This window comes from Plasmodium falciparum, assembly GCF_000002765.6.
Source record: "Plasmodium falciparum 3D7 genome assembly, chromosome: 14".
NCBI lineage: Eukaryota > Apicomplexa > Aconoidasida > Haemosporida > Plasmodiidae > Plasmodium > Plasmodium falciparum.
This window is the reverse complement of record NC_037283.1, coordinates 2,321,596-2,346,110: the sequence shown is the minus strand read 5'-3', so window position 1 is coordinate 2,346,110 and position 24,515 is coordinate 2,321,596. Positions and strand designations below refer to the sequence as shown.

The 24,515-nt window shown below is 17.8% G+C and overlaps 7 protein-coding genes across 7 annotated transcripts; 5 read left to right on the top strand and 2 right to left on the bottom strand.

Annotated features, from left to right (window-relative positions):
* Positions 1-1,892: 1,892 nt before the first annotated feature.
* PF3D7_1457200 (thioredoxin 1) lies at positions 1,893-2,471 on the top strand (the record flags this gene model as incomplete). The annotated part of the gene is made up of 2 exons (XM_001348683.1): positions 1,893-1,920; positions 2,185-2,471. 2 exons carry the CDS (start codon positions 1,893-1,895, stop codon positions 2,469-2,471), a joined length of 315 nt encoding a protein of 104 aa, XP_001348719.1.
* A 612-nt stretch (positions 2,472-3,083) lies between these two features.
* On the bottom strand, positions 3,084-5,327 carry PF3D7_1457100 (conserved Plasmodium protein, unknown function; the record flags this gene model as incomplete). Its single annotated transcript, XM_001348682.1, has 1 exon — positions 3,084-5,327. The coding sequence occupies one exon, from the start codon at positions 5,325-5,327 to the stop codon at positions 3,084-3,086; it is 2,244 nt and encodes a 747-aa protein (XP_001348718.1).
* Positions 5,328-6,957: 1,630 nt separating this feature from the next.
* PF3D7_1457000 (signal peptide peptidase) lies at positions 6,958-9,462 on the top strand (the record flags this gene model as incomplete). Its single annotated transcript, XM_001348681.2, has 9 exons — positions 6,958-7,051; positions 7,216-7,328; positions 7,487-7,575; positions 7,682-7,790; positions 8,112-8,187; positions 8,314-8,444; positions 8,577-8,627; positions 8,752-8,817; positions 8,953-9,462. 9 exons carry the CDS (start codon positions 6,958-6,960, stop codon positions 9,460-9,462), a joined length of 1,239 nt encoding a protein of 412 aa, XP_001348717.2.
* Positions 9,463-10,148: 686 nt separating this feature from the next.
* On the bottom strand, positions 10,149-11,324 carry PF3D7_1456900 (conserved protein, unknown function; the record flags this gene model as incomplete). Its single annotated transcript, XM_001348680.2, has 6 exons — positions 10,149-10,214; positions 10,340-10,395; positions 10,515-10,613; positions 10,726-10,828; positions 10,957-10,991; positions 11,240-11,324. 6 exons carry the CDS (start codon positions 11,322-11,324, stop codon positions 10,149-10,151), a joined length of 444 nt encoding a protein of 147 aa, XP_001348716.2.
* Positions 11,325-14,024: 2,700 nt separating this feature from the next.
* PF3D7_1456800 (V-type H(+)-translocating pyrophosphatase, putative) lies at positions 14,025-16,178 on the top strand (the record flags this gene model as incomplete). The annotated part of the gene is made up of 1 exon (XM_001348679.1): positions 14,025-16,178. One exon carries the CDS (start codon positions 14,025-14,027, stop codon positions 16,176-16,178), a length of 2,154 nt encoding a protein of 717 aa, XP_001348715.1.
* Positions 16,179-20,284: 4,106 nt separating this feature from the next.
* On the top strand, positions 20,285-22,339 carry PF3D7_1456700 (conserved Plasmodium protein, unknown function; the record flags this gene model as incomplete). Its single annotated transcript, XM_001348678.1, has 1 exon — positions 20,285-22,339. The coding sequence occupies one exon, from the start codon at positions 20,285-20,287 to the stop codon at positions 22,337-22,339; it is 2,055 nt and encodes a 684-aa protein (XP_001348714.1).
* A 973-nt stretch (positions 22,340-23,312) lies between these two features.
* On the top strand, positions 23,313-24,158 carry PF3D7_1456600 (mitochondrial ribosomal protein L28 precursor, putative; the record flags this gene model as incomplete). Its single annotated transcript, XM_001348677.1, has 1 exon — positions 23,313-24,158. One exon carries the CDS (start codon positions 23,313-23,315, stop codon positions 24,156-24,158), a length of 846 nt encoding a protein of 281 aa, XP_001348713.1.
* Between the last annotated feature and the right edge of the window lie 357 nt (positions 24,159-24,515).

Here is a 24,515-nt window from a genome sequence, read left to right as displayed (position 1 = left end):
GAAAGGTTAAAAATGAAGGAGGAATAATTATAAATGGATAAATAATAAATACATAAATTTTTCTTTCAAATATTATGTATATATGTTTATTGTGCGTCTATTTCTGTAACATATCACATATTCAATTATCCTTTTCATACCAAAATTATTATATGTATTATGCATAAATGTTTTGTATGTGTGTACATCATTCGACTAATATATATTAAATTCATGTTCGGAATAATTTATTTAAGTATATGCCCATGGTTTATATGTTTTTTTATTATTTTTTTCTATTTTTATTTTATTTATTTATTTATTTATTTATTTATTTATTTATCTATCTATCTATCTATCTAATTTTTTATTTTTTATTTTTTAATGGAATGAAAGGGCAAAAAAAAAAAAAAAAAAAAAAAAAAAGGCGAATATAAATATAATTGAGTATGGTGATAAAGTATTTTTTATTCTATATCAAAAATTGGATCAATAATGTATTTGTAACATAACATATATACATGATTACTTCTATACATATACACATAAATTTATATATATATATATATATATATATATATATATATATATATATATATTTATTTATTTATTTATTTATTTATTTATTTATATATTTTTATTTATATCTACATGAATTGTTAAATTTTTTTTTTTTTTTTTTTTTTTTTTTTTTCATGCTTAACATAAGAATAATATTGTGTACCTTTTTTTCATTTAAATATATAATAAATGAGGAATATTTTATGGGTACAAAAATTTTTATGAACATTTTGTAGTTGCAAAATTTATAAATAACAAATATAGTATAAAAGAAGTTGAATTATTGGTGAAATTTTAAAATGTTAACATTAGCAAACATTAGGTATTAATTTTTTTTTTTTTTTTTATATATATGCTTTTTACATTTTTTTGAAAAAAAAAAAAAAAAAAGCTGTACAATTAAAGACAAACCTTTTAATATTGATAAAATATATATAAATATATATATTTGGACTTCTGTATATTTTTTCATTTTAACCCAAATTGTCTTTATACTGAACATTTTTGAACACACTTATTTTTAATTTAACAATATATGTGTATAATTTTATATATATAATATATAGTTATTACTATGTAAAGTCCCGTATTTTCTTTTTTTTTTTTTTTTTTTGAAATTTTACATGAGAATATGAACTCATAAATTTTGTGTACATATATTCTTCTTTTTAAAAGTATATATTTTATTATTTTATAATATTATATATATATATATATATATATATATATATATATAAACACTTTTCTTATTTTTAATTTCATAAAATTTAATGGAATATATCAAAGTATGTATTATGTGTTTATTCATGACAAAACGGTATAACTATAATATAAATAGGTATGCATTTATTTATTTATTTGTTTATTTATTCATTGTGTAAAAAATAAATTATATATGCATATATAAAATATATATATAACATATATATAATATAATATATATATATATGATATATATAATGTATATATAATATTTAAATATGTATGCACAAAAAAAGTACCCTTTTCTCTCCATATGTTATTCCAAAATAAATGTTCCGTAAAATAAATACATCATGCATATAAGAATACATTAAAGAAAAAAGAAAATAATAAAATATATAATATATTATATATATAAATAATATTATAAATATACAAAATTACTATTTTTTTTTTTTTTTTTTATTTCTAATTTTTTTATTTTTATATTATCAAATGAACATATAACAATTTCCAAAAAATAAAGAATTCATAAGAAGAAAAAATATTTTATAATTATTCTTTATATGATATACTAATTTTATTATATAAAAATTATTCATAAAAAAAATATATATTTACTATTATATTAAAATTACATTAAAGTCAAAATGGTAAAAATTGTAACTAGTCAAGCAGGTAATATATATTTTTATTACATATAAATAGTATATATATAATAAAGATCATAAATATATAAGCATACATTTAATGCATATTACTTATAAAATATATAATAAGTGTAAAATTTTATGTTTACATAGCTTTTTACACATTCCCACATTATAATAAATATACTACTATGAATAATATATATATATAACATATTTTTTTTTGAATATACATATATTGCTATATCACCTTAATATATTTCACTTTTAATTTTTTTTTTTTATTTCTCAGAATTCGATTCCATCATTTCACAAAACGAATTAGTTATTGTCGATTTTTTTGCTGAATGGTGTGGACCATGCAAAAGAATTGCCCCATTTTATGAAGAATGCTCCAAAACATACACAAAAATGGTTTTTATTAAAGTCGATGTAGATGAAGTTTCTGAAGTTACCGAGAAAGAAAATATTACTTCCATGCCAACCTTTAAAGTTTACAAAAATGGTTCATCTGTTGATACTTTATTAGGAGCAAACGACTCAGCATTAAAACAACTTATCGAAAAATACGCAGCTTAAATAAAATAAATGAATATCACATATATACATATATATGAAATATCATGAACATACATTTATAACCTTTTTCATTTTGTTACATGTATCATTTAATATAACAAGCAATGAACATTTTAAAAAAAGAGATTTTTTTTTCTTTTTTTTTTTTCTTTTTTTTTTTTCTTTTTTTTTTCCTTTTTTTTTTTCTATTTTTAAAAAGAACCAATATTTTTTATTTATAAAGGAGATAACAAAGTAATTTAATAAAAGTTTACCATGTTAATTATTTTATTTTCATATTAAAAGTGTATGACCATATTTGTCTGTAAATGTATCAATAAAAAAGTAGAATAACAAAAATAAACAAATAAGTCATTGCAATAATAATTCGTGTATTTATATTATTATGAATAAATAAATATTTAGACTAAATCAAAAAAAAAAAAAAAAAAAATAAAATAAAATAAAAGTTAAAATAAAAGTAAAATTTAATGAAAAACAAGAACAAAAACAAAATTTATACATAAACACAAACATATATATATATATATATATATATATATATATACGATCATATAATTTCATTTTTTTTTTTTTTTTTTTTTTTTTTTTTTTTGAATGCAATCAATGCATTTATAAACATTCAGAAAACAAATTAATATTTAAATATTTTTTAACCTTTGTTGTTATTGTGTCTTTTATTCTAGTTTTTAATAAATTATCACCACATATAGCCATATTCTGTTTTTTATTTATTACCCTTTTCTGTGGTTCTACCTTTTGTTCATCATTTTCATTTGATTTGTTATATATTTTTTTTAAATAAGTTTTGTAAAATATTTCACTTTCTTTTTTTATTTCGTCCTTTGGTTCATCTTTAATGCGCAAACCATAATAACAAGGGTAACTAGCTAAAACATCTTTATAATCACAACTTCCTTTTGTATTTATTTTATTTAATTTACTATCAAATGGATTTATATCTAACTTTCCTGTCAACGTATTAAACTTACTATTCCTTATTAGATTTTTGGTATGTTCATTTTTTATATTTAAATATTCTCGAAATTTCAGTGCAGAGTCTTGTATTGATTTGACGTTTTCATTTTGATTTATGTGAAATTCTTTTCCCTTAACTAATCTCCATTTATTATTATATTCTATTATAGTATCATGTTTAGATTCTGATACAATTCCATTTTTATGCCTTGTGGTTATACCTTCAATAATTGTAGGAACATCATACTTGTTATGTGTATACAAAACAGGTTTAGGGATACATTTCTCTATATCATTCATATGATAATTGTTATCTAAATATTTATATAAATATTCTTTTCCACCTAAAGTTTCCTTTTTATTCATAATATTAAATCCATTTATCTTATTTATATGATCATGCATATTAATGGATACATTCTTGACTAGATTATTTGATACCTTGTCATTATTCATGTAGTAAGAGAACATATTAATTCTTTTTTTCTCACCTTCATTAGGTAAAGTACAATTTTCAACATTATTATTATCCATTTGAGTTATATATATATTTTGTGTTGTTTTTAGTCCTGCATTTTTGGTTTTATCCTTATGAAAACCTTTTAAAATTTTATTACTGGATCTATAATTATATAATTCATCGTCTTTTATATCAGCTTTATTTATATCTAATTCTTTTACTGTAATACATCCATAATCATTTGTTTCGGGTGACATATTGTATTTTCTACTATCATTATAAAGAATATTATTATTTTCTGAATTTTTATTTTTTCCAAGTATATTATTAGAATTTTTACTTATAATACAATTATTATAATGTTCTTGGTTAATACAATGTTCCTTATTCTTTTCAATAAAATTCTGATGATCGTTTATATAATTTTTTTCTTCAATTACATTAAAATTATAATTCTCAATATTTTCATTATCCATATGCTCATTTTTAATTCGATTAAAATATCCTGATGGCATGTTTTCTATTATAAGTTCATCCTTCTCATAAGGGAAAGTTTTTCCATACATATCATATATGTTTTCGTCATTTTTTGTGGAATCATCAGTATTCATTTTTTGATCTTCTTTATTATATATCATATAATTATTTTCAAATGACTTCTCTATATCATCGTATGTCTTTAATGATGCTATATTATTATTCATAACATTATATATATTATTATCTTCTTCAAGACTTAACATGGTTTGTTGTGAGTGAGAACTTTGTTGATTTTTCGAAAGATCAATGTACGCATCTGAATTATACTTTAAATTTTTATAAGATTTGTGTTCAAAACTATTTGTATAACTATTATTCATATTTTCCATATTTTCTATGGATTGATGAAACACGTTATTATTTCTACCTTTCATATAATTATATTCATCCCTGTTTTGTTTATTGTTCCTATTTAAACATTCTTTTGTCCAAGTTAAATTATAATGACATATATCATCATATGTCTTACAATTTGATATTTTTTTCATTACATCATTTGGTGTGTTGTATTTTTGGATCCATTCATATTCTTTATTCAAAGTAGTGTTTTCCTTGTTTTTATTATTATTTAAATATATTATATTATCATAAGAAGTATTCTTTTCATCATAATCATTAAGTTTCTTCTCATTTATTAATTTTTCATTTAATTCGATGTATCCATTTTGATCTCCTTCCTCCCTTTCTTTTATACAATCTTGATCATAATTATAATTCTTAAACAATTGGTTAATATCACTAAATGTATCATTTGTTTTTATAAAAAAACCAGGTTCGTTACACTTATCTTGTACATTATAAAATAAACTTAAATCATATCGGGTATCACTTATTGCAACATCCTTATGACTGTTATTACAAATATTATTATATGTCATTTTTTTTCACAAAATATGATGAATGAATTTCCTACTGAGTGCTACTATATTTTTTACAAGACTCTTTCTTTTGGTGATTCAAAGGTTTTACAAAATAATATATATAAAGAAAAAAATATATATATATATATGTATATATGTATGTATATACATTTAATAACAAATGAATTATGTTTATAATTAAAAATATATGTAGATTAATTTATATTAATATTTTTCTTTATTAATTTTAATTTATACAAATTATACACATATGTAGAAAAGGTAAATATATAAAAATATATATATATATTATATATATTGTTGTATTTATATATAACCATATAAATATTTTAATTAATTATTACATAAAAATATATATATATATATATATATATATATATATATATATATATAATGTATCATTCAATTCTCTTATATAGTTTTTTTTTTTTTTTTTTGGTATTTTATTATATATAAATAAATATTTATATTTAAAACAACAGTAGTTATATAGAGAGTGAAAAAACATAACTTTATAAACAAATACGTATACACAGAACAAAAAAAAAAACAAAAAATAAATATACATAATATATATATATATTGTACTACATTAATGTCTACAATATATTAATTATTTTAAAAAGAAAAATACAGATTTTAATTTGATAACATAATTTTTACTAAATAAATTCAAACATAGTAATGTAATATTTAATATCAGAAAAATACAAAAAATATATAAAAAATAATAATGTATATTTACGGATAATTATATAATTTTTACATACAAATTATTATATTTAGGTACAATATATATAATGCGAATTATATAATTTATATATTTAATAATTTAATTATATATATATATATATATATATATATATATGTATTTATTATTATTATTATTATTTTATTTTTTTTTTTTTTTTTGTTTTGTATATGAAATTAGTTAATTATTTATTCATATGTGTATTTTTTATTTATGTATAATAATGGAACAAAAAAAATGAAAAAACAAAAAAAAAAAAAAAAAAAAAAAAAAATACGAAAAAAAAAAATTATATATCAAAATAATATTTTCATCCAAAAATTTTGGACGATGAATTTTTATATTGGTGTATAAACAAAAAAAATATTTATATAATTAATATTATATATATGTAATATTTGTATAAAATATGTAGTACAATAATATAACATTTTATACATATATATTTTATATTATTTATATATACATTTTATATATTATTCATAATATGTATAATATATAATGAAATATTTATTTATCATATATATATATATATATATATATATTATAATACATAAAAAAATAAATATTTTATTGTATCAAAAAATTGTCAATAATTGTTTATTATATACTTTAATGTATATTTATATAAAATATACTAAAAGTTATTATATTTCATAAATATATTTCCAACAAAAAAAAAAAAAAAAAAAAAAAAAAAAAAGAAAAAACTAATAACTGTAACTTCTTTTCTTTTTCTTTTTTTTTTTAATTTATACAGATATATATTTATTTAATAAAAATTATATTTCTATTAAAAAAACAATAATTTATATATTAATATAATTAAGGGAAAAGTAAAAAAAAAAAAAAAAAATTTTTTTTTTTTTTAAATCTATGAATTTATTAAAATTAATTGGAAAAAATAAGAAAATGAAGAATGAAAATATGGGTAATTCCATATTTTATTATTCCTGTTATGTTATTATAGGTAAAATGAAAAAATAAAAAAAAAATTTATTAATATATATATATATATTTATTGACATTGAAATATTTATATATAATACATTTATTTGCTGAAATATATGATATATAAATATTATTATACTATAACACATATTTTTTTTTTTTTTTTTTCATTTAATTTTTTAGTTCTTACTATAATATTGTCTAAGTTTGTTGTAATCCCTTTGATGGCTCAAATGTTTTTGTACACATTCATTACAATATATATTGGAAGTCATGATAGTTTGAAACAATTAGAAGTAAGAAAATAAAAAAAAAGAAAATATGAAATAATTATTTATGTCAAGAAAATCTTAAAAATATAAAACAACAAAGAATAATATTACTATATATAATATTAAATTATTATATAATTATAAAACTATATATATATATATATATATCTTTTATTCTACAGATTGATGATAAAACCAAAAAGTCAGACAACATAACAGCCTATGATGCTATGATGTTTCCAGTAATTGGATCTGCAGCTTTGCTTACTTTGTAATATAAAATAGAAGAAAAAAAAAAAAAAAAAAAAATTAAATATATAAGAAAGAACATATTAATATAAATATATATATATATATATATATTATTTTTCTTTTAGATATTTCGCATATAAGTTCTTAGATCCGTTTTATGTGAATTTATTATTGACTCTTTACCTAACCTTGGCGGGTGTATTTTCCTTACAGGGTGTATTTACAACAATCTTGGTACAAAAAAAAAAATATATATAAATAAATAACAATGTATATATATATATATATATATATATGTATATGGGTTTGGTATATTTTATATTTACTTATAATATATAAAACGTACAATTGTAGTTAATTGCATATTGTACGTTTATCAAAAGTTACAATTTTTATTTCATAAAAAGAGAAAGTGATTAATTAGGGTAGTATATATAATAGTCTCCATGAGGTGGATACATTTATTCTGTTATGTCCACAAAAATATATTATTATATAAATATTATAATATTATATATATATATATATATATATATATATATTATTAATTTGTAGGAACCTGTTTTTCCAAATTTTTTTAAAAAAGATGAATATGTCAAAACATTCAAATTACCAAATTTTATATATAAAGGTATTTACAAGAAAAATAAACTCCTTATAAATACATAGAACATTCCTTTTTCTTCACATTAATATATATATTTATATTTTACTTGATTTATTTTATCATTTTTTTCATTTTTCTTCTTTCTTGTAGAACCTATTGTATTCAATACTAATAAAGGAGAAATAGTTTGCTTAATACTCAGCTTTGCTATAGGATTGCGTTGGATATTTTATAAAGACTTCATTACACATAACGTTTTGGCAGTTTCTTTTTGTTTTCAAGTAATTTAAAAAAATATGAGAAATTGGTATATACACATATGTATATATATATATATATATATATATATATATATATATATATATTTTTAATTATATGATTAAATTTAATATTTTATTTAATTCTTTTGTTAGGCCATATCTTTGGTAATTCTTAGCAACTTTTTAATAGGATTCTTATTATTAGTAAGAAAAAAAGAATATACAAAAATATGGGAGAATATATATTTGTTTTTGGAAAATTGATTATTAATTCATATATATGTATATATGTATATATTTATGTATTATATAAATTTTCATTTTACAGTCTGGTTTGTTTGTATATGATATTTTCTGGGTTTTTGGAAACGATGTTATGGTTACAGTAGCTAAGGTAAATTCAAAAGATTATAACAAGAACAATTAATATGTATAAAAGTATATATATATATATATATATATATATATATATGTATTTAATTATTTAATTATTTATTTATTTATTTATTTATTTATTTTATGTTTGTAGTCTTTTGAAGCTCCAGTAAAATTGTTATTCCCAGTTTCGAGTGATCCAGTACATTACAGTATGCTTGGTTTAGGAGATATTATTATACCAGGAATATTGATGTCTTTATGTTTACGTTTTGATTATTATTTATTTAAGAATAACATACATAAAGGAAACTTAAAGAAAATGTTTAATGATATATCTATACATGAATCTTTCAAGAAATATTATTTTTATACCATTATAATATTTTACGAATTAGGTTTAGTTGTTACATATTGTATGCTCTTTTATTTTGAACATCCTCAACCAGCTCTTCTTTATTTGGTACCTGCATGTATACTTGCCATATTAGCTTGTTCCATATGCAAAAGAGAATTTAAATTAATGATAAAATATCAAGAAATTACAGACAAATCCAATACTGTAGATGATGCAAGTAAGAATAAAAAAAAAGATAAGGAAGAAATCCCCAAAATTCAAGAGACCCCAGTGTCAAATGCAAAAAAAAGAATTACCAATAAATGAGCACACAATTTATTAATTATTAATTTTTAATTATTAATAATGTGTATAAATTGGATTATATTTTATGTATATATGTATATATAATAAGAGTCGTAGTATATATTTTTTAAAACAAGAAAAAAAAAAAAAAAAATTATTTATAACATATAATGTAACTCATAATAAATTAATAATACCCTTAAAATAGAAAAATATATCAAAGGATCCCTTTTTTTTTAAATTTCTATATAACATAAAGAAAAATATATATATATATATATATATATAAATATATTTATATATAACATCTTACATTACCAAACATTTAAATATTTTGTTCATACATTGTTATACGTACATATAATATATTTTTATAATATATTCCATTTTTTGTATGTGTTGGTATATTTTTTTTTTTTTTTTTTTTGATATTTTTTTTTGGATCTCATATAAAAAAAATTTTTTTTTTATTTTATTTTATGTTAATAATATATTTATTTTAAAATTAAGAAAAAAAAAAAAAACTAAAATATGCTATATATTTTGAACTAAAATATATACATATATATTTATTTAAATAGTTTTTTAATGTAAAAAATTTATTCTAAAATAATTTATGCATACACACATATATATATATATATATATATATATATATAACTGTACTTATATATACATTTTAAAATATCATGACAAAAAAAAATTAATCACTCAACATTTTCTTCAATTTTGTTATTTAAATCATCTAAAGATATATTTGAAACCATTAAAACCTATGTGGAAAAATATGTTTATATATTAATTCGATTTAATATTGGAATGTGTTAATGACTAAGTATTAAAATTTATATATTAAATATATTAATTATTTTTCATTTTTTCATTTCTTTTTTTTTACCTTGTCCCTTGATTTCAATCCTGATACTATTGATATATCTCTTTTTTTCAAATTTACTGAAAAAAAATAAAAAAAGAATAAAATAATAAAATAATAAAATAATAAAACGAATGGGGAAATATGTAAACATATGCTTTATTCTTTTTCTTATTCTATATTTAATATTTCAATTTACATATATCAGAGAAGTAGCCTATAATAGCTACATTCGATTGATTGTTGACCGGCTGTTCTTGTATATTTATATTTAAAACTTCTTTGTCCTGATTAAAATCTATAAAAAAAAAATAAACACATATAAATATATATATATATATATATATATGAATATATGTTTATCTTAAATTGATGAAATATGAAAATTTTTCTTTTATATTATTATTTACATATAGACGTTTTTTTTGCATTCGGTTTAACGCGCAAGGTGATTAGAAAACTTTCATTTTTTTTCTTTATATAACTAGGAAGTGATTCCACAACATTTTTTAACTGTCAAAGAAAAAAAAAAAAAATAAAAATAACAGTAAGATATATATATATATATATATATAGATCTATGTATGTATGTTAATTTATTATTATTATTATATTATTATATTTTATATTTTATATTTTACTGCTTCTTTTGATATATTCTTGGACATCTTGTTACCTAAGTTATTAAAAAAAATATATATATATAATCATCTTTTACATATATATATATATATAACTTAAAAATAGATTTAATTCAACTATTATTATTTTAACAACATATTTAAATATAAATATTTTAATTCTATATATTCTTTAAAAGATTAATATATATATTATAGTACATCATTATTTCCATACATTAACATTTATACAATATTTTTAAACACTTATATACTCATATGTATAATATATTTTTATACATACTTCTAAATATTGGAGTTAATATATAATTTTTTCTCAAATGAAAAATTAAAAATCCACCATAGAGAGTTGCATATTGACATAACATTTATGTTTTTGATTTATTTTAAGAATAGTATTGCCTTATTTTATATCTTAATTTGTTTTGGTCATATATATAAAGAAACTTTTATTATATTAATAAAAAAATAATTTATTTTATATAATAAAAAATCAAAATATATAAAAAAAAAAAAATCATAAACGTTACTTTTTATATTTATTTATTATATTATATATATATATATATATATATATATATATATATATATATATATTTATATTCCAATCTTTTAAATTATTTTAAATATGTGTTAATATATTTTTTTCCTTTCTATTAATAGATGAATTATATAAATTTAAAATATAACACAAACAATATTGTGTAAAAGTATAAAATATGATATTTATTTGTTTACTAAAAAAAAAAAAAATATATATTTTCACAAATGGAAAAAGGGAAAAAAATAAAATATAAAGTCAGACTTAAAATAAAATCGGTTCTATTACAGAATACATATATAAAATTTTTATTATTTACTTATTTTTTTTTATTTTAATTATTTTAACTTTTATAAAAATATATATTATATATATATATATATATACTTGTAATAATCTTTTGAAACACCTTTACATTAAAAAAAAAAAGTTTCATAATAAATATATTAATTTATTTCTAAATAATTTTTAGGTCTTGATATATAATTTACAATATTATGTTCTTTCTTTTTAAGTAGGATTCATAATAAAAATATCCATTTTTATTTTAAATTATAATATTTTTCCCAAAAAAATAAAAAAAAATTAAAATAAAATAAATACATATAATTATGTATTATATTATAATATAAAATTTGTTGTAATATATAATATAAAGGTTTACTTTCTGATTTATTATATTATATATATATAATCTTGTATTTTCTATTTTCTATAATTTTGTTATAATAATAATTCATAAAAATATATAAAGTTTCAAAATATCTATAAATACAGATAATATTATTTTACATATGTATAGAATATATTCTAAAGATAAAATGATAATGAAAAAAATGTAAATTTGTTGAACATGCGTGATATTTTATTTTATACATTTCTTGGCATATTAATAGAAAATAGGAATAATTATAATTTTATTTGTATATTTTACATATATAAGAAATCCCCTTAATTTTATTTATTATTATTTTTTTTTATTCGGCTTTAATATATTATATATATATATTATATATGTATATTATGTACACTTTTTATTAATTTATTTTATATATACCTTGAACTTCTTATAGAACCATTACCACATCAAATAATATAAATTATATATATATAAATGTAATAATGATATTATTAATATTGTGGTATTATATATATAATATTTATTTAAAGGAATATACATTATTTTATAAATAATATGGCATCTTATTTTTTTTTTTTTTTTATACTTTCATTTATATGCATTATTTTTTTAAAAATATCCCGGTATTTTTTAATTTGTACGCATATACAATAATTATGGGTTTATATTTTATTTTTTTTTTTTGTGCATTTAAAAAGAATAAATTTACAGTACACTACCATATGTTTCTCATACATAGGATATGTACAAAATATTATTATATTATTTATATATTAATATATATATAGTTTTATGAATTATAAATATAAAATATATATATAATAACAACTTTATTTTTTATTTTTTATTTTTTTAAGGCTTTCTAATTTTATATATGTATTATATATATAATATATACTATAATTTTTTTATATTTACATAAAATAAAAAAAAAAAAATATATATAATAGAACCAATATATATATATATATATATAATATAATTTTTTTATTACTTTAAATTCATTATATAAAAAATATATATTATAAATTTATATATATATTATATATATATATATGTATGTATTTAAATATATTTAATTGAAATAAAAGGTTTAATTTTTATATTTAATATTTATTTTATATATATAATATTATGAGTATCTAGATATGCATAACTTTTTTTTTTTTTTCTTTTTTTTTTTTCATATAACTATTTTTATTTTATATATATATATATATATATATACTGTATTATATTATAAATATCATATAGATTTATTTTATTTTTATTTTTTTTTTTTTTATTTTAAAATTTTAATTATATTATTTTTAATTTATTTTATATATATTTTTAAATGTAAATTTCTATATATTTATTTTTGTATTTATTAATATAAAATTAATATAGTTTTAAAAAAAAAATTAAAATAATTTTTTTTTTAATATATATAATATTATATATTATAGTAGTCCGTTATGGAAATGATAATATTTACAAATATTTATGTAAGTTTTTAAGTAATTCTGAATTTTTAAAAAATAATAAATAATTAATATATATATATTTATATATATATTTATTTATTTATTTTTATATATTTATATATTTTTTCCATTTATATTTTCGTTTATATTTCATATTTTATTTATTGTTTGTTTTTATTTTATTTTATTTTTTGAGTGTACTAGTTCAACAACTCCGTATAAAAAGTATAATTTTATATTTTTAATATATATATTATATTTTTTTTGAGATGTTGTAAAAAATTATATAATTATATAAATATATTTATTTATTTATTCATTTATTTATTACAAGGTAAATATAAATATATTTATATATTATATTTTTTTTTTTTTTTTTTTTTCTTCATATATATATATATATATATATTTATATCCATAAATGGATCTTTTTTATGTGTTTTTATTTCTCCCTCCTACTATTGGATTAATTTTTTCGATAATAGAATGTATATGGGTAAGTAATATAAATATTAAAGGACCAGAAGATAAGGTAGAAAAATTAGAAGATGGCGATAATCCAGTAGAGAAAATGAAAGAGATAGCATCTTATATTGCTGTTGGAGCTAATGCATTTTTAAAAAAAGAATTTCAATATTTAGCTGTTTTTATTATAGTATTTTCAATATTATTAGGATTTTTTGTTAATAGTTTTACTGCTGTTAGTTTCGTTCTTGGTTGTTTAACTTCCATATTATGTGGATATATTGGTATGAAGATTGCTGTTTATGCTAATGTAAGAACAACAAACGAAACATGGAAAAGCTTAGATAAAGGTTTCCAAGTAACCCTCAATGCAGGAACCGTTATGGGTTTTTCATTAGTTTCTTTTGGTATTATTGCCTTAGGTTTATTAATTTTTGTTTATAAAACGTATGTATTTAAAAACACAATACCAGATAATCAAATATATAAAATTATAGCTGGTTTTGGTTTAGGTGGTTCATCTATTGCTTTATTTTCAAGAGTAGGTGGGGGTATTTATACCAAAGCTGCTGATGTAGGTGCTGACTTATCAGGTAAAAATGAATATGGTATCCCAGAAGATGATATTAGAAATCCAGCATGTATTGCAGATAATGTAGGTGATAATGTTGGAGATATGGCTGGTATGGGTGCTGATTTATTTGGCTCTTTAGCTGAAAGTTTATGTGCAGCATTAGTTATTGGTTCATCAGTTATTTCAATTGGTGAGGGATCCCCTGGTAATGCCTTTCATTGTATTTTGTTCCCATTATTATTTGTCAGTTTCAGTGTTATTTGCAGTATGATAACATTTTATATTATCACATATTCTGTTAAAATTAATGACAAAAAAGATGTAGAAAAATCATTGAAATATTTATTATTATTATCAACTGTATTACAATCACTAGCTATTCTCGCTATTGGATATGTATGTTTCCCAAGTTTAGTAAAATACAATTATTTAAAAGATATACATAGATGGAAAATTATTGTACCAGCCTTAGTTGGTTTATGGTCTGGATTAATAATTGGATTCACTACTGAATTTTATACTTCCTATTCTTTTAGTCCAGTACAAGAAATAGCACACACACAAAAAGTTTCAGCTGCCACAGGTATCATTTATGGTTTATCATTAGGATATAAAAGTACTTTTATTCCAATCATTTGTTTAAGTGCAACACTCGGTATATCATACGGATTATGTGATATATATGGTATAGCATTAGCTGCTGTAGGTATGTTAAGTACCTTATGTATTTGCTTAACAATTGATGCTTATGGACCAATATCAGACAATGCTGGTGGTATTGCAGAAATGGCTGGTCTCCCATCAGAAGTAAGAGAAAGAACAGATATACTTGATGCTGCAGGAAATACAACAGCAGCCATAGGAAAAGGTTTTGCTATTGGTTCTGCAGCCTTAGTTGCCTTTGCTTTATTTGGTGCATATGCAAGTAGCGCTAATTTACGACATGTAAATATATTAAATTCATGGGTTATTATAGGCTTACTTATTGGTGCTATGTTACCATACTTATTTTCTGCCCTAACTATGAAATCAGTAGCTATAGCAGCTAATAGTGTATTAAATGAATGCTTAGAACAATTTCCTTTAATTTTAGAGGGTAAACAAAAACCAGATTATGAAAAATGTATTAAAATATCAACTGATGCTTCATTAAGACAAATGATTGTACCAGGACTAATCTCTGTTTTCTCACCACTAATAATTGGTATGCTTATGGGAAAATACGCAACAGCTGGTTTATTAATAGGTATTATTTTATCAGGTATTCAACTAGCTTTTTCATCAACCAATTCTGGAGGAGCATGGGATAACGCAAAAAAATATATTGAATCAGGTGCTTTAGGAAAAGAACATTGCAAGGGATCAAATGCTCACAAAAACTCAGTTATTGGTGATACTGTAGGAGATCCATTAAAAGATACTTCGGGTCCATCTTTAAACATTTTAATTAAATTATCAGCAATTACATCTTTAGTTTTTGCTAATGTTATTGCTACCAAATTTACATCAACCAGAGGAGGACCAATATGGTTATAAATTTTTACATATACAAGAACAATATAAAAATATATATAGGGAACAAATCGAATATAATAAAAAGAAAAAATGTTGAGTCACAAATATGTAACATACAGAAAAATGAGTGTAGGAATTTTTATTCGAAGTACTGTTGTGAGTAATAAAAATTATTATATATAAATATATATATATATATATTTATGTATACATATTTGCATAATACCATTGTAAGTAAGAAATTAATTATATTCTTAATCAAATATTATCAATGTTGTTATATATATTCCTACTTATTTGTATAATTTAAATCTTCATAATAATTAATTATATTTTTAATTAAACGTTTTTCATATTTTATTTATATATATATATATATATATATTTGAATGTGCTTTAAAATGCTTAATGTTAAAATTAAATGAAAAATGTATTATGATGATTTCACCATACAAAAATGTGTATAATTAAAAAAAACATTTTCTTTTTAATTCATTTTTATTAATTACATATAGATATATATATATACATATTACATATTATACGAAGTACGTACACACACTTATATGTTACTAAAAAAGAAAAATAGATAAACATAAAAGAATTAATCCGTTTTTTTTTTTTATTATTGTCAAATATATGTTTATATATATATTTTTTTTTTAATTTTATATACATATAATGTGCATATTGTGAATTTTTCATGTTTTTTTTTTTTTTTTTTTTTTTTTTTTTCTTTTTATTATCCTCATTTTTAATCTTTAATTTTTATATTTTTCTTTTATTCATATAACTGCTATTGGCAAAAATTAATACTGTCCTTTAATTTAAAATTTTTAAATATCTCACTGTTTTTACTGTCATAGGAAATCTAATTTGTAGGAATATAAATTGTATATATATATATATATATATATATATATATATATTTATATATTTATAAATATATGTATAAAACAATTTTGTTTTCTCCTTTTCAATATTTTAATGCGAATCATAATAATTACATAACGTTGCAAAAACTGCTGAATGTAAATTAGTACTTTATGATCATACAAATATTATTTGAAAGAAATATTTTAAGAATAAGATGAGAAAATATGTACTACTCATATTTTATATATAAATTGATATATTTCTAAACAACCATATATATCATATAATTTATATATGTATTAATTATTCTATTTATACCTATTAACAAGGAACATTTTCTACATTGCCTTTAGGACAAAATAAATTAATGAATATTTTTATTTTTATTTTTATTTTTATTAGATTTATAGAATGTGTTAAATATATAAAATTAATATATAGAAGTTAATATATTATTCTAAAAACACATTAATATATTGGAACAAGTTAATTAATAAAAAAAATTAGATAAATAATTTCATTTGCTTTTTAAAATATTATGTTCCACATATATATATATATATATAAATATATATAGTTCATATATTTGAATTTAAAAAAATATATATTTCATTTCAACAATGACTAGACATATAATTATATTCAGAAAAATATAAAAAATTCATAGTATTAAATAGGTTTAAAGAAATTCATAATTTTATACTATATAAAATTAAAAAATGATCAGAAAAATATGAAACCACCAATTTTTTTAAATATTACATACACATAAAAAATTATAAATAACATAAATATATAATTATAGATTTAATAAAACATATAACTGAAATGCTTATATTTTCACATTCTACTTATATGCTCAAAAAAGTAATTGTTGCGTATATATTTATTTTAATATGGTACCTTTCTATATATAATCTCATAATATATAACACTGATTTTTTTTTTTTTTTTTTTTTTTTTTATATTAAATATATTCCAATTTATTATAATTCTTATATTTCTGAACTTGAATTTTACAAGAAATTCGTTATATATTTTATATATATATATATATTGATATATTATTTATTCTTATTTCTTTTTTTATTTTAAGCATTTATAAAAAGTAGGAATATATTTTTTTTTTTTTTTTTGTTTTAATACAGAAATAAGGAAGAATAATAAGCACATATGATTAATAAAATAGTATAAATATAAATTTATAATATATTAATTTCCAGTAAAACATATAAAAATAAATCAATACATTTTAAGACGTCTAAAATAGTGTTATATATATATATATATATATATATATATATATATGTTGTCTTTATATAATATATATATATCAAACAATAATCTTATAAATGAACATAAAAAACAAATAATATATATATAATATATATAATATATATATGTAAAATCAAAAAACACATTAAAAAAAAAAAAAAATTGAGTTTCTTTTTTTCCCTTTTTTTAAATGTATCCCTTTTTTCGCAAAAGCATAATATGATAATTATTATTTAAAAACGTTTTTATATTTTATATTTATATTGAGTTATATAATTTATTTTTTATCATTTTTTCTTTTTTTAAAATATATAATATATATATATATATATGTACATTAAGTAAATTATTTTATTACATATATGTATAATTTTTTTTTTTTTTATAAAATTTTAAACCGTAACAGGAATAATTATACATACATATAATATATATATATAATATATATATATAATTTATATTTAATATATATTTAGGAATATACAAATATTAATTATAATATATATATATAAATATATATATATTTGATTACATATATTTCTATTTAAACTCATTATATATATATTACATATATATTTTTTTATTATTCCAGTAAAAAGTAATAATATCATATACATATATATATATATATATATATATATATACATAATATATATTATGTATAAATGTAATCCTTAATTTAATTTATTTTATTACTATAATTTTTTTCTTTCTTAAAGTATTATTTATTTTATTATATATAATTATATAATATATATTTTTATTATGGTTTATGTATTTTTCATACATTATGTAAAAAATTTAGTAGTTCCTTTTTTTCTTTTTTTCATTTTCATAAATATTATTTTATTTTATATATAATATATATTATATATATATATATTTTTTTTCATAATTTTATCTTTTACTTTATTTTTGTTTTGTTTATATTTTCAGTGTAAATAAATGTGATACAATCGATTTTTTCTTTAATATTTATTTTATTATGTTTTTAAAAAATATTCTGTTAAATATTTAAATATATATATATATATATATAATTGTATATATTTTATATAATGATATGTGAAAATATGATGTATTTTTATAATATATAAATATGAAAGAATAAATCAGAGTTGAATTAATATAAGAAAATGTAAACTTTTCATTACATACATTTTACGTTTTTCCATATATTCTTTTCACATTATATATATTTATATATATATTATTTATATTAATGTATAACGTATAGTATAATATCGTAAAGTTTTAATTTATTGTGTATATAAAAAATGTATGAAAAAAAAATATATATATACATATATAAAAATGAGAAAAAAAAATAATATAAAAGGAAACAAATATTTTCATTAACTATAATGGGATGAAATACCTTTAAACGTCCAGTGCTCATATATGAATATATATATATATATATATATATATATTTTATATAATATATATTTATTTACTTATTAATTTATTTATTTGTGAATTCCTTTATATTATAATAGTTCAGTAATATATAGACCTTATGTATAATATGTAAATAGTACACCAGTTAGAGACCCATATACATTAATCAAATGTATGTAAAGTGTATATGTATGTATATATTTATTAATTTAAATATATGAGGTAATATTATATATATATATATATATATATATATGTGAATTTTTTTTTTTTTTTTTTTTTATAATTGTTATAAATATATAATTGGAACTGATTTTGATATATATTATTTTTATGTATATATAATTTTTTCATTTTTTTCTTATCTTTTCTTTGCCTTATATTGCCTTTTTGTTTATATATTCCTTATAATTTTATATTATAATCTTTATATTTTTATATTTTTATATTTATATATTTCTATACTTATATATTTATATTTATTTTATTTTATTTAATTTTTTTGGTGGGTACAACATTAATTATTACGTAGAGGCATCTGCATAACTATGTAATACACATAATATGTTTAAAAAATGGATAATCCAAACTTCAATAATTCATCATCTATAAATATGTCTTATTTTTTAAATAATAATAATAATAATAATATGAACTTAAATAAGAATTTGAATAGTGTAAATTGTACGTCATTTTTAAATAATGGTGAAGGACAAAATGACCAAGGATTTAATAGTATGAATAAAAATGATGCGTCTATAGATATCTTAGTTAATCAGATGGAAAATTCATTTTCTATAAGTACTAATATAATAAAGAATGTAAGTAATTTATTGGAAAGTACAAAAATTGATGAAAAAATAAAAGGACTCAGATTAGTATATGCTTCGTTACATTATAAATATAAAAATAATAATGATTATAAAAAGAATTTATTAAATAGAGGTTGTGTTATGTTAAATACACAAGATAAAAATGAAAATGATATATATAATACGGATGGTAATAATAATATGATTAATAATAATAATAATGATCCAAATAATATGATGAATAATAATAATAATAGTAATAATAATAATTATAACACATTTTTCTCGAATACATATAATAATAATAATATGAATAATATGAATAATATGAATAATAGTAGTATATTAAATAATTATTCAACAAATGATCAAATTAATTTAAAGATGCTAAACTCTATGATTTTTACAAATTATAAAAGCATTTCAAATGTAGATGAATATTTCGAATTACTAGATAAATGTTTAACAAGAGAAAGTGTTATAGATATAAATTTAAGTGATATTTTCGAAATGAATATAATTAATATAATTAAAGCTTTATTATATAATTATATTTTTCATAATGATGAAATTATTGTAGAAGCCTTAACTTTATTAATAATTATTTTTGGATGTTGTAGTGGGTCTACCGAAAAAATAAAACAAGATGTAGTTGATGAATTATATACATGTTCTGTATATATGTTAAAAAATATATGTCAAAAATCATGTGAAAAAGTATACACTCCATTAATAGTACAACTTATAATATCCTTATTAAGAACTATAATGATATATGATATTTCTAAATTAAAAAATGATTTAATAGATAATAAAGGAATAGTAGATATTTTATTAAAAGCTATTGAAAATGTACCTAATTTAAACGGTGTACGTGTTTGTTATACTTTGGTAGTGTATGGCTTAAAAATGTTTTATGTATCTACTTGTCAAATATATGAAAAATCTTTCTTAAGAGAATTAGAAGTTATTACAAATTATTTATCTACATGTATCAAAATGAATGAAGAAAAGGTATTATTCTTAACTAGTTCAACTTGTATAACTATTTGTGAAAATCAAATCGGTATTGATGTTTTATTAAAAACAGATATATTGCACAATGCTGTTATATTATGTGAATCTTCAAATCCAGATCTAGCTTTTGAAGCATTGTCTATCATATCAAAAATTGCCTATGCAGCCAATCACCAACAAATATGTATCCTTATATCATGTAATGTAATAAAAGCATTGAAAAAAATTCTTAATAATACAAAAATCAAACCAGGTGCAAGAGCTAGAGCTTGTAATGCTTTAGGAAATATAGGTTGTGAAACGGCATCAGAAGTAGAACTACTAATCAAAAATGATGTTTTCCCACTATTAGTTGACATCTTTCAAACAGATAATGATTTCAACACAAAAATTGAAGCTGCATATGCTGTCTGTGCTTGCTTATCCAAAGCTAACCAAAAACAAGTAGGTTATATTATTTCATGCACAGCAACTACTAATAGGTTGGGACAAAATATATGCATGCAACTTATAGCAGATATGTTAGAATTGGTTAGTGAATCAGATCCAATGAATAACGGAAGTGTCAAATTATGTAAAAGTATTCTTAGAGGTTTAGAAAATATATTAGATAAAGGGGATGATGAAACCAGAGATTTATCCCTATGGGAAAATCCATATGTATTTATGTTTAAAGAGGTACAAGGAGATATCAAACTTTTACAAATGCAATTTTTTCCAGAATATTATGTAGTTAATAAGACATATGATATATTAGCCAAATATTTTTCCTTAACATCTACATGGAATAATAGAAAGTAAACCAGAAAAAAAAAAAAAATAAAAAAAAATAAAAAAAAAAAAATAAAAAATAAAAATAATAAAAAAATAATTAATATAAAGATATAATGAAAGAAATAAAAAAAGAAATAAAGAAATACACAAATGATCTTTTCCAAATATTATTATTATTATTATTACTGTGATGTTTTTTTTTTTTTTTTTTTTTTTTTTTTTTTCTAATAATTATCATATTTATTTATTTTTTATTATAATTTTTTTTTTTTTTTATAATTATAATATTTTTCCATTTTTTTTTTTTTTCTTTTCTTTTTATTTTTTTTTTCCAAATAATCTATTTACTATTGTTTTATATATGTTCAACCTTTTATACAAGAACGATTATAATAATAGTATACTTTTTCATATAAATATTACATAAGTTCTAATATGCATCAATAATTATATAGGCAAAAATAAGTAATATAAAATATATATATATATTAATATATGTATATATTAAAATTTTTTTTTTTTTTTTAACATTTAAAAAAACGTTATGTGAAAATAAATAAAAAAATAATAAATAATAAATAATAAATCTATAAAAAGGTTTTGTGTGGACAAATAAAATTATATATATATATATATATATATATATATTATATAAATAATAATTTTTGCTCCTTACACATCCCCATTTTTATATACTTCCTCATCACCAATTAAAAAAAATAATATAATAATTTATTAAATGACTAAAGAAAATTACATAAAAATGGAATATAAAATATAAAAGAATCTTCAAGTTCTTCGGCATCATTATTCCTTTTTTTTTTTTTTTTTATTTATTTTATAAAATATTGTATATATTTTTTTAATTATTTATTCATTTATTCCTTTATTTATTTATTCATTTATTTATTTATTTATTTATTCCTTTATTTATTTATTTATTTATTCATTTATTTATTTTATTTTTGTTATATTCTTTTACAAAAAAAAAGAATTAAAGATGCCGAAAAACTTGAATTTGTTTGGTAAATATTTAAGAAGACTAGGTAAAAGTCATAAAAAAGGTTTTAAAAAAAAACAAATAATTCATCCAATACCTGTGAAAGCATATGGTAGAGTACCATCTGCCGCTTCACAAACTGGGTTATATCACGATGAAGATTATAATTATTATACAAAAGTATCATATTCATTAAAAAAAACAAGAATTAAATTAAAACCTAATGTTTTTAAAAAACATATTGTAAGTAATGAATTAAATACAATAATCCCAAATGTTAGATTAACAACTAGTGCATTACATGCAATGGATGATGCTGGTGGATTTGATAATTATATTTTGAGAACTCCTCCAGAAGAACTTCGATCTAATTTAGGAGAAAAATTAAGAAATGTAATGTATTTTTATATGTCACATCCAAATATTAGATCTTTTTCATTACCTTGGAAAATATTTATGAATCAATTTCAACAAAATGATTACTTTTATTCTATTTATCAACATTTAAGAAAAAAACGCTTATCCGAATTATATCAAAAAAATGAATCAGCCAAATATTCTCCATATTATTTACCTAATGAAAAAAACCTACACCCACAAAGACAACCATTTGCTTTAAACACAGAAATTAATGCTTTAAATTTGTGGTTTAATAAAAATAATATCCTAAAAAAAGCCTTCATTGATAAATTAAAAGAAGCAAAGTCATTTGATAGGGCTTATACTGATCATCACTTTTTGGATAGTTACAGAAAAGGTAGGGGCAGAGGAGGAGGAGGAAAACATGGACGAACACCCAGAAGAAGATCAAAGACGTATAAATACCACGAAATTAGACCTTACTAAAATGTACTTTTATGTCAATTATTTTTTTCTTAATTATATATAAATAAATATATATATATATATATATATATATATATTTATTTATTTATTTATATTTTTTTTTTTTTTTTTTTTAGTGTTTTTTATTGCAATATGTGCATTATTTTATTTTTTTTATCAATTATTTAACTAATACAATATTTGAGATATAATTTTTTTTTTGTTATAATTATAATGAAATAATAAAGCAGTGCGAAAAAAATTACTAGGAAATATAATACCATATTGTAAAAAAAAAAAAAAAAAAAAAAAAAAAAAATAAAAAATATTTATATATATATATGTATATAACATGCAACATTTAATAATAAAAAGTAT